Below are 11,589 nucleotides of genomic sequence, written 5' to 3'. Positions count from 1 at the left end.
CATGACCGCCCTCCCTCCCTCACGGCGCCTCAGGTGGAAACTGAAGGACCACGGGTGACGGCCAGCTCTCCCTGCTAACTGGGTAACTGCCCAGCCTCCCTGATGGCAGACCTGCCCACCTGGCTCATTTTCTTTCTTTCTTTTTTTTTTTTTTAAGATTTTATTTATTTATTTGACAGAGAGAGACACAGCAAGAGAGAGAAACAAGCAGGGAGAGTGTGAGAGGGAGAAGCAGGCTGCCCACCGAGCAGGGAGCCCGATGCGGGGCTCGATCCCAGGACCCTGGGATCATGACCTGAGCTGAAGGCAGACGCTCAACGACTGAGCCCCCCCGGCGCCCCTCACCTGGCTCATTTCTACCCCCACGCCCACCCCAGGGTCCACCCTGTCAGAGGTCTGCCATGGAGAGTGGCTGAATGTATGGTGGATGAAGGAATGAGCTCCCCGTGGGATGTGGGGTGGCGGGAGAAACACGGTACCTGAGACTGGGTGACTGTGGAGATGTCCAGGAAAGAGTCCTGTGACTGTGGGATGGGTGAGCAGAGAATAGGTCAGCTGCAGGACACATAGAAGAGAGCCAGGTAACATGGGACATGAACAGACAATGGGTGGGGACTGCTGAGGCCACGTCTTCTCAACTCTAGGATGTCATGGACAGTAAGGTGCCCCATTTGTATCAGTCAGGTTTCTGCTACAACATTGCTGTGTAACAAAAAGCCCCAAAGCTCTCGGTGGTCCACGGCCATTGTCACCCATTACCTGCTTGTGGACCATGATCAGCTGCCATTGGCTGCCCCCCACTGGGCTCATAAGGTGGGGTTCGGGTGGGCTCCAGACCTTTATTCCTAGTCCCAGCTGAGTGTCCGGAGCATGTTCTCTTCACAGAGGAGAGTGGAAGCTGCAAGGGGCAGAAACACAGATGCTCTTAAGGCCTGAGCTCAGAGCTGGCTCCTGGTCACTTCTGCCCAGTGCAGGTCATGTGGCCAAAGTATACTTTCAGTGGGTGGGAAGTATACTTTCCCCATTGGAAGGCCATGGCCGAGTAAGAGGATGAAGGGAAAGAAAAACTGTGGTTAAGTTATCCAATCTATGACATTTCTGATCTAATCAGAGTTTTTCCAGTTGGCTGGGGCTGAGGGGTGGGGCAGGGGAGTGAGGGACAAGAAGCATTCCTGTAAATGTCCACATGTCCACAGACACATCCTGACTTCTGAATTAAGCTGTGCACGGAGACACACAGCACCACAGGGGTAGTAAGTCCTCCCTTGGGCAGGGACTTCCTGGGCCAGTCTCCACCCCAACCCAACCTGTCACCCCTGGTGAGACTCAAGCAGAGTGAGAGGCACAGATTCAGGCACCTGGGATTTACTGAGGCAGGAGAAATCCAGGAGGCAGTGCAGGAAAGGCAGGGACAGGACAGAGCGAGGATGCCTTCTGCTGAAGTCCTGCCTTGGCCTGATCTGCGGGGAGCCCAGGAGTATCAATCCTGACCACTGTCTACCCCTGAAGGAGGGGCAGGGTCCTCCCAGGTGTCTCTGGGAATGAGTCTCCTATCAGCCAAGGACAGTTCTCCTGAGTAGCTCATGGGTGTGAACTTGAGCCCCTCCACTCTTAGCAGCAGGGGCCGGGGTCTGGACAAGGATCTGGGTGGGGTTCTGGTAAAGGATCTAAACAGGGATCTGAATGGGTACCTGGGCAGGTTCTGGGCGGGACACTATCTGCATCCACTACATCAAGGAGAAAGTTGATCAGTGCCAGACCCCTCTGCGGTGGAAGACAGAGCCAAGGTGGCCAGGGCCCTGACTCTCCAGCCAGGGCCATTTCCCTATTCAAAGGGGCCAGAGAGCTAGAGCAGGAAGTCAGACCACTACTGGGATGAAAGGAGAGTGGGTGGGCTGAAATGCTTGCTCCATCCCCTCTGCACTTGGCCTTCCAATTTTCCTTGTCAGTGTAAACATGTTTTTGCATTTTAGATTCTGCCTTTACTTTGATGGGGGACAGAGAGCTAAGTGAGACACATGCACAATGTCCAGGAGCCCAGAGTCTGGAACCAGAGCCACAAGTGGATGGATAAATGTCCCATGGTGTGTTAAAACAGGACAGAGTGAAGCTCAGGGTGTGGAGGGATACTCAGGATGACGCTTCCCTTCTCCCCAGGGAAATCAGATGGCTTCCAGGTGGTGCTCCCACTAAGAGAAGTAGGAATGATGCATGTGAACAAGTGGCCAAGGGCACGGCTGAATGAGGGAACTGCAGGTGCAGGCACATGGCAGGTCAACCATCGGGCTCAGGAGCTCTGGGCACAGGGTGCAGGTTTAGGGACTGTGCAGGACAGCCTACAGGAGCCAGTCAGGAAGTCCTTCGTATCAGGCTGCAGAGCCCAGATGCCAGCCCTGGATCGTGGCAGCCTTCAGGTATTTCTGGAAGAGGAGTGTGATCTGATTTATGCTCTAGAATGATGGAGGATAGACCAGAGGGCTAGGCTGTGGCAGGGGCAGCGAGAAGTGGAGGAGGTCATCAGCAGGAAACTCTGACACCCTGTGCCCAGAACATCCCCAGGTGCCCCACTCACAAGGGGTCTTCAGGCCATTCACCTCCAAACAGAGGGACTTAGAGCATTCCACTGGGTAAAAAATCCATAGAAAGCCCAGACTACTGTGGTGATTACTGATGGGAGAATGACTACCCTTCAAACCCTGGGTACTGACAGGACTTTGAGGGGGGAGGGACGGAAGGTGGCCATCCTGGGCATGATTGAACCTGGACATCCTTGTTACCCCTGTGAGATGGACCAGTGGCAGGTAAAGCAGCTGGAAAGACCAAGGGCAGCAAGGGGCATCCTGAAGAGAGAGGACCCCTCTGGGCACCCCACATGGACTGCCTTCTCTTTGGAACCTGGTTGTTGATTATCTGTCACTTTGCACATTAAGAATGCTGGCATCAGTAAGACCCAGCATTCACATCAGAGTTCCACCACATACTGGCTGGATGACCTTGAGCACGTGATCAATCCTCTTCATCCTCAGTTCACCCATCTGTGAGGTGGTAATCCTCACCCCTGCCCTATCCTTTGGTCAGAAAACCCTTTGGAGCTAGGATGTCCTCCGAGGCCAAGAGAGGAAGCTGGACACTACCTCCCCGTGCTGCCGTGGGAGTTGGGTGTCCTGCTCTCCACACACAGCCCGAGAGCCACTCCCAGTTTTGATGATCTGGGATTTTGTTTTTGTCTTAAGTTTAAAGGGTTTAAACCTCACCTTTGCATTTGACCGACCCCTTGCCATGAACCAGACCCAGCGCTACGTGCTTTTCATTTTGAACTCAACGCAGCTTACAAAGAGAAGCATTCACACCCAGGCAGTGAAAACCTTGTAAAACTCCCTGGCCGTTTGGATGGTTCTGGCTTGGCCATGGTGAATGAGCTGGAGCGCAGCATATACTGTGCCAGGACGCCACACAATACACAACCTGCCGCCCTCTTCCTCCTCTGGGGTATCCCAGAGTTTGGGGGAGAGAGCCAAGGACGGGGCACAGAAGCGGGTTGATTATCCGGGAGAGCAAAGACGCCTGGAGGCTTTTGCGCTGTCCGCGGTGCTGAAAGCGGGCGCAAGCGCAGCCCGGGCAGGGCCGTCGGGAGTGCTGTCCGTGGTACTGACGTGCTTCGGCGTTGTCCGTGGATCTGAAGATGCCCCTGGTGCCGTGGCTATTTCCTCTCTTCTCTGGTGTTCTGAGTGTGGGGTACCCTTGCTCGAGAAGTTAGGAGACCCCAGAAGAGGCATATCTTAAAAGATGAGTAAAGAAGCCAAAAACTGGAAAGTTCCCCTCTTGTTTTCCAAACTCTGGGTGAGCAAAAGGGTTCACCACGGAGTGGAGCGGGTGGAGAGGCAAAAGGAGGGAGAGCAGAAGCCTTCTGTTCTCCATCTCCGCCTCTACCTCCCGCATCCTTCCCACAGGTGTACAGGAGGATGGCCCGATCAGAGACAGCATTATGTCATCAGCAGGACCCAGTATGGACTCAAAGAGTCAGATACACTAATTTGTAGATGGGGGTGATAATTTCTTCCCTGCATATTTCACAGTGATGTTGGGGGGGGGGCGCTGGACAGTCTGGGGTGGGGTGTGCTTTGCATGAAGCAGACATTATACAAAGTGGGGGTTATCCATCCATGTGCCCTGTAAACCCCAGAACATTGCTGTCCCTCCATCCTGTCCAATAAAGCTCTCCAGGTGCAAGAGAAGGGAGGCCCCTCCACCCCCATGTACAATGAAGGCTGTGATCGCGTTGTTATTCAACTCACAAGGGGAGGTATAGGGACCTTAAAGATCACGTAGAATCCAACCCCCATAATTGACAGAAGAAACCATTGAGGAGGGAGTTCATAAACACATGATAAGTTAGTGGCAGGGGCGGGATGCCCCTCCTGCTCTTGTGCACCCCAAACTTCCAAAAACTCTGATGTTGGGGAGAGGCTATGGCCATGGATTGAAAGGGCTGGATGTTTAACTCTCCCCAATCCTTCTCCCTCAAAAACCTCCCCTTCCTCTTCTGCATAATCTCAGCCCTCACCCACTACTTTTCCCTAGGCCACTTAGATCTTTTACCACCAGTCCCTCCCCCAGAGTTCTATACTTGTTCCATGTTGGTTCCTGCTTTGGTGCAGCCCCTCCCCCAGCCTGCCAATGACTCCATCTGGTCCTGCTGATGTGCAGTGAGTGGAGGCTTAGCAATGAAGGGGTGTCTCCTGTCCACTGGGTAGGCAGAGGCATCCCTATCTCAGGCACTGATTTCACCTGTCAGTGCCCACCTGGGGCCCCGCAAGTGAAGCTGGTGGCTTGGAGATAACCCGATATGGCAGATGGGCAAAGATTGCACAAATGAGGGTCTAATTGACAATCAATTGTGATTAGGAGTGAAAGGACGTCTTTATAGCCCTGGACGCTCTGAGTTGAAGTTGGGGGGAGGGGAGGGTTGTTCCCAGGTATCTGAGAGAGTAGGACGGGTGCTGTGCATCCCCATGACTTGGGTTGTTTTTTAGAGATGGGGGAGGAGTGGGGCAGGAGCAGATGCCATGATCTCCCTGACCCCTGTCCTCACATAGCACCCCCTCTTCGCATGGGAACATGACCCAAGGTCCTCTGTGTAGCGCTGGAGGCCTCCCCTCACACCCCATGCCCTGCCCCTGCTCCCCGGGTCAGACTCTGCAGTTCATTACTCTGACTGCTGCAGCTCCCATTAGACAGTTCAGGGCAGGGAAGACAGGGGAGAGGAGAACCAAGGAGGAGAATCTTGGCACCTCCAAATTCCTGGACAGTCACAGCATTTTTTGTCCAAGTAGCACTCAGCCCTGAGCCAACCCCCACCTCTCAGCAGGGAGCACATCCTGCTGCGCTGAGTGTGTGAATATGTTTGGTTGTATATTACAATATGTTATTTCATTATGCTTATTACATATCATATTTAATATACTGTATTCTGTTTACTATGCTTTAGTGATACCATACGTTATACGACATCTACATTACATAAAATGTTATGTGTGTTTGTGTTGAATGAAAGTTGTACATATTTCTCTTCCTCACCTGCAGGTGTCTGGTGTGCATAATGGGGGTGAGAGCAGACCCACACCCAGCCCCTGCCCACCCAGCAGGTGACCTGTGGAAGACAGGTAGACCCTGTGGGGCATGGAGTGTGAGCATGCACATGAGGGGGTTGTGATGCTCTAGGTCACACTGAAACTCAACCACCCAGAGCCAAGTCAAAAGTTTGCACTTGGGACCTGCCCTAGGGCACCTCATCCTGTGCCTCATGGGAGCAGAGTGGCAGCTCAGGGACTGGGCAGGTAGGGGCCCTGTGTGCCCTCCTCATGGAAAGACTTAAAGAGGGGACCAAGACAAGCACAGAGCTGGTGGGCGCGGGTGAGGCTGACTGCAGGGTAGTGAATGCATTTGTGGATCATGGGCCTGAGATGGTGTTCCTAGGTGCTCATGAATGAATCTGAGATTGTATGTGGTGCGTGCTGCTGAATGAGTGTGTGTGTGTGTGTGTGCGCGCGCGCACGCGAATGGGGTGTGCACATCTATATTCAAACTTAGCTGGGGGAGGGGTAGAGAGAGCCTAAGAGTCCCACCAGGAAGGTCGGGGCGGGAAGGAGATAATTACCTCCCTGTGATGAGAGATTATCCACCCTCCTTCCCCCAGAGGTGATTTATAATTTAAAGATAAAGAATAATCAAGTCCTGGCAAGGAAGGACACAGTGTTGTGGGTCTGATTAGAATCTCGGGATGGACCAGCATGCGGGGGAGGGGATGGGCTGGGAGAGGGAAGGCCTTGCCTCCCTCCCAGCCCCAGTCTCCCTGAGGCTCAGCATGTCCGAGCTTGGCCCAAATTACAGCCGATTGGTCCCCCATTATTTCTCCCAACTTTTAATTTCTGCTTCCAAAGGATCATTGCCCGCGGTAATTGCAAAGGACCCGTCCTTGTGTGCGGAGCGGTCTCCGGGGACCGCAGTGTGAGGTGGCGCGCACACCGCTCGTGCACACGCCCGCGCGCACACTCACACCCATCACATTCAGCCTCACACCCTGAAGACCCTCGCAGGCGCGCTCCCACCGCCGGCTCCCACCTGGGTCCCACCAGCGGCCCAAGCGCTCGCTGGCTCTGGGGCGGGAAGAGGGGGGAGGGCGCTGCCGAGGAGCAGAGGCGGTCTTACCCTCGGACGCCGGACGCTGGCCGGTCCTTCCGAGGGCCGCAGGGCCCTGCGGTGCCAACATCGCAGCTGTAGATAAATATGCGCAAATAAAGACCCGGACCGAAGGGCTTCTTATTTCTCCCGGCGTAGGGATGGAAGAGTTCGCCGTTGTGTCCCCTTACTTGAAGGGTATTGATTTTTACGTAGGCCGCCTGCTGTTTGTAGGATTCTTCGGTCCCCATTTTGGAGGCCGTCCAGCCTCCCTCATTTTCGATCCCACTTCTAATGAGCGACCCAGGGGCCGCCGGCCCCGCCCCTCGCGGGGACACAAGGCCGGGCCCTAGTTTGACGACGCGAAGGGGGCGGGAGCGGGAGGGGCTGGAGGGACAGAGACCCTGAGCAAGGGAGACCCAGAGACGCTAGAGGAGACCCCGAGAGGAGCGACCGGGAGAGGCGGGACCGACGTCCACGGAACGCGTGGGAGGGGGCTGAAGACGCGAGGCAGACACCCGGAGTCTGCCCTCGAGGACCCACCCCCGCCCCAGCCGCTGAGGGACGCGGGAGCCTCGGGCGCCGCCAGAGTGGCAGGACCGCGCACCGCGGAGCCGGCAGAGAGGCCGCCTGGGCGCCGCGTCCCGCGCCGGGATGTCCCAGCCAAGTCTTAGCGCTCGCCCGCCCGCGCGCCCCGGGGCCTCCGCGGCCCCTCCGCCGATTGATCCCGCAATTATTTAAAAGCCCGGGCTGTCTCCTCCCCCTTCGCCCGGGAGGCAGGCGCACCGTTTCTGGACGAGCGGAGGCGCAGCGACGCGCCGCTCACCGCCACAGCGGCTCGCGGCCCGCACTCGGGCTCCGGGCTGCGCGTCTGTCGGTCGGGCCCGGGGCTCCGGCCGTGTGTCCCGCGCGGGCCCGCCTCCTCCGCCCGGGACCGTTCGCAGCCAATTAGGCGCGCGCGCTAACGAGGGCGGCGGGGCCCCGCGGCCGCCTGCGGGCGCACGTGTGTGCGGCGTGTGGGCGCGTGGGCGCCGCCGGCGGGGCCGCCATAAATGCGCGGGCCGGGCGCGGCGGGCGCCTGAGGCGGCGGCGGAGGCAGCGCCGGGCAGCAGCGGCGGAGCGCGGGGCCCGGCGCCCGGAGCCAGCCGAGCCGCGGCCGCCTGCGCCAGACCGTGCGGGGCACACGGCGATGGGAGCCCAGTAGCCGGCGGGGCCCGAGCGGCCGGAGCGGCGGGAGGCCGGCATGAGCGCGAGCGGCCCGGCGGCTCCCGGGGACGGCCCGGCGCTGCAGCCGCCGCCGCCCGGGCCCGGCCCGGGGCCCGCACCGCCCACGCCCGCCGCCGCCGCCGCCGCCCGGGACGCCATGGACGGGCGCGCCGAGCTGCCCGCCTTCTCCCGGGCCGGACCCCCGCCGCTCGCCGCCAGCGACACGGTGCCCGCGGCGCCCGAAGGGCCCGGGGCGGCCCGGCCTGGCCCGCCGCCGCGCCCCACCTCCTTCTCGGTGCTGGACATCCTGGACCCCAACAAGTTCAACAGCAGGAGACGCCGCTGTGTGCTCCTGGGCCCCGTGCCGCCCGCCGCGTGCGCCCCGTGCGCCCCGGCCCCGTGCGCCCCGGCCCCCGCCGCCCCGGGACGCCCGCCGCGCGCAGAGGAGCTGGAGCGCCGCGCCCTCGCCGCCGCCGGAGGAGCTGGAGCCGCCGCCGGAGCTGAGCCGCCGCGTGAGTAGGACGCGGCCCGCTCCGGTCGCGGGAGCCGGGGGACGGGCCGCATCTATGCGTTTACGCTCCCGGGCCCCTCGGCGAGCCGGGCCAGCCGAGTGCCGGGGCTCAGTGCGAAGTTCGCAGCGCGCGGGGCTCCGTCCGACCCGGACTCCGGGGCCGCTGCCGCCCCGCGCCTCCCGGGATGGCTCCGCCGGGCCTATCCCAGGGCTGCGGGGCTGCAGGGCCGGCCTTGGAAGGTAGTTGGTGCGGAGGAGGAGGGGACCTGCGAGGCGGCGGGCCCGTGACCTCCCCGCCCCCCCCGCCGCCCGAGGCCTCCCTCCCCCTTTTCTCCCTCTCCTCTTTTTTTTTTTTTTTTTGGACAAATCAGACTAATTGTGACAAAACGCTGGTTATCTCTGGAAAAACAATTAAATCCCTTCGATTACAGTTAAGGGGAAATGTGCTTAGCGGCGGAAAGCGGCCGGTAATGGGGCGGCCCGCGCCCCCGGCCCGGTCGATATCCCATTACGGCAGCATGCATATCTCTTTCAAGCACCTTGCAAACTCCCCCCGAACATCTAAATTATAGGGTCAAAATTCGGATAATTACTCGATTAAAACCTATTACACTTATTAGGGGCCGCTATTGATCGAGAATTGCATTCGACCGGCTCCTGATTGCTTTTGGTGCCCCCTCCTCCGGCCCTTCCTCCCTCCAACTTCCCAGCCCCTCGGCAAAGCAGGGACGGGAGCTCAGGGTGGACAGGGCCGGGGCCGCAGTCTTGGGGCATAAGGGCCTCGGGGTACATGGACTCGCCTGATCCAGGTGTGGTCTAGATGAAGAGCAAACCCAGGTTGGCCAGAGGGGAACCCTTCGGGCTCTCGGCCTAGCCGGAGTTCTGGAAGTCTCCACCCAGAGCCTCCACCGCATGGGGAGCCCATCCCAGCGGAAGGCCCTGTCTCTTGGTTTCGGGGGGAGCCTAGTCAGGCCCTCTTCCTCCTCAGACTACCCTGACAAGGTAAAACTAGATGGCCAGGTGCTCTCAGGGTCCTCTAGGGGACAGCCTGCTCCTGCTAAGGGGTGTGGGTGGGCCCCCCCGCCCACCGCACCTGCCCTGCTGACTTCCATGCAACCTCTGCAGTTGCCCTGGGGAAGTCTGCTAGCACCCAGTTTGACATTTATTCACCGGGTTCTTGATGCCAACCTGACTCAGCAGCGGGGGCTTGGTGCCCGACTGGGTAGCACTGTGTACAGCACCTGCCCTGGCTTTTTCTCATGGCTACACCACCACCTGTGGGGTGCAGTCCGCATAGATGCCCTCCCAGGCCCTGCCCAGGACAGACTCTTGTCTTCCAAATTTCCCACACTCGAAATGCAGCCACCTCAGGGGCCTCTGCTTGGAGGATTGGAGCTTCTGCTCAGACTGGACCTAGCGGGGACACCACCCCCACCCCCGGAGTTAGCACTGCTCAGGACCCCCACCGCCCAGGCCGGGACCTCCTGGTCAGGACCGCGACCGGCCGGGCTTTCAGCTGAGGGGCGGAGGGCTGCCAAGTTCCAGGGCCCGGAGGCTTGAGGTGGAAAGGGGCGGCCGGGTTTGGGCCCCAGAAGTTCCCTCCCGGCAGCCGGCTCCGGCCCCACCCCTGGCCTCTGGCCCGTCGGCTCTAAAATGCCCAGTAATTGGCTGGCCCACGCCTTTCCGTAATTGGAGGGTAATATACGCCGAAATAAATTAAACGGCCGTTAACTAGTTTGTACATTACACAAAATGAGTTTAATTAAGTTTGTATCTGCCCCGCGGATCGATCGGAGCTTTCGCTCCCCGTAGACCCGCGCGCGGCACCGGCCGGCCCGGCTCGGACAGAGGCACGGAGGCAGGGACGGAGAGCAGACGCGGGCGGGCGCGGAGCGAGGAGGGAAGAACGACGGCGCTCAGGGGAGGAGGAGGAGGAGGGCCGTGCCGCCGGGAAGCGACGGCACAGCGGGAGGGCGCGCGTCCCGGGGCCCGACGGCCCGAGGGCAGGGGCGCGCGGAGGGGAGGGCGCCGCGCCCTAACCGCGCTCTCCTCCCCGCCCGCCCGCCCGCAGGCGCCGGCGACCCCTGCAAGGCGGACGAGGCCGAGGCCAGCGGCTACAGCAGCGGCGGCGGCGGCCGCAGCCCGAGCGCGGACAGCGCGGACGAGGCGCCCGACGACGACTACGACGACGAGGCGCCCGACGCGGGGACTGCGCGCGGCGCGGAGGAGGCGCGGGGAGGCGGCGGCGGCCTCGCGGCCCGCGGGTCGGGCTGCCCCGGCGCGGCCGAGGCCGAGGCGGCCCCCGGCGCGGTGGATGAGGCTGCGGGCCCCGGCCCCCGCGGGAACTCGCCCGGAGCCCCGGGCCCGCCTGGAGGCTCGGCGGCGGCGGCGGCGCCGGGGGGCGCGGGGCCGACCCCACAGGGCGCGGCGGCGGCGGCGAAGCCCAAGCGGAAGCGCACGGGCTCGGACTCCAAGTCCGGGAAGCCGCGGCGCGCGCGCACCGCCTTCACCTACGAGCAGCTCGTGGCGCTGGAGAACAAGTTCAAGGCGACGCGCTACCTGTCGGTGTGCGAGCGCCTCAACCTGGCGCTGTCGCTGAGCCTCACCGAGACGCAGGTGAAGATCTGGTTCCAGAACCGCCGCACCAAGTGGAAGAAGCAGAACCCCGGTGCCGACACGAGCGCGCCGACCGGCGGCGGCGGGGCAGCGGGGCCGGGCGCGGGGCCGGGCGCCGGGCTGCCCGGCGGCCTCAGCCCGCTCAGCCCGTCGCCGCCCATGGGCGCGCCGCTCGCCATGCACGGCCCCGCGGGGTACCCGGCGCACGGCCCCGGCGGCCTGGTGTGCGCCGCGCAGCTGCCCTTCCTGTCGAGCCCGGCCGTGCTGTCGCCCTTCGTGCTGGGCTCGCAGACCTACGGCACGCCCGCCTTCTACGCGCCGCACCTCTGAGCGCGGCGGCCGGCTGGGACCCGAAGGCGCCCGCCGCCGGGGCTTTCGTAAGGCCTCGGTCGTGGACTCTGTATATAGCCGGTTGCTACAGAAGAGTTTTAAATTTATAAACGACTGTACGCGTCGGGGCCGGGCTCGGCCCGCTCGGAAGCACTTTGCTGAACTTTACTCAATCAATAAACCGCAGGAGGCTGCACCCGCGTCCCTCAGGCTCCCGCGCTGCCCTCGCCCGTCGGTGGGGACTTACG

At 61.2% G+C, this 11,589-nt stretch overlaps 1 protein-coding gene across 1 annotated transcript; it reads left to right on the top strand.

Moving 5' to 3' along the window:
• The first annotated feature begins 7,921 nt into the window (after nt 1-7,921).
• On the top strand, nt 7,922-11,341 carry NKX1-1 (NK1 homeobox 1). The gene is made up of 2 exons (XM_036070199.2): nt 7,922-8,396; nt 10,467-11,341. Exons 1-2 carry the CDS (start codon nt 7,922-7,924, stop codon nt 11,339-11,341), a joined length of 1,350 nt encoding a protein of 449 aa, XP_035926092.2.
• The last annotated feature ends 248 nt before the right edge of the window (nt 11,342-11,589 follow it).

Source organism: Halichoerus grypus, chromosome 3, assembly GCF_964656455.1.
Source record: "Halichoerus grypus chromosome 3, mHalGry1.hap1.1, whole genome shotgun sequence".
Lineage (NCBI taxonomy): Eukaryota > Metazoa > Chordata > Mammalia > Carnivora > Phocidae > Halichoerus > Halichoerus grypus.
This window is presented reverse-complemented; position numbering and strand designations above follow the sequence as displayed.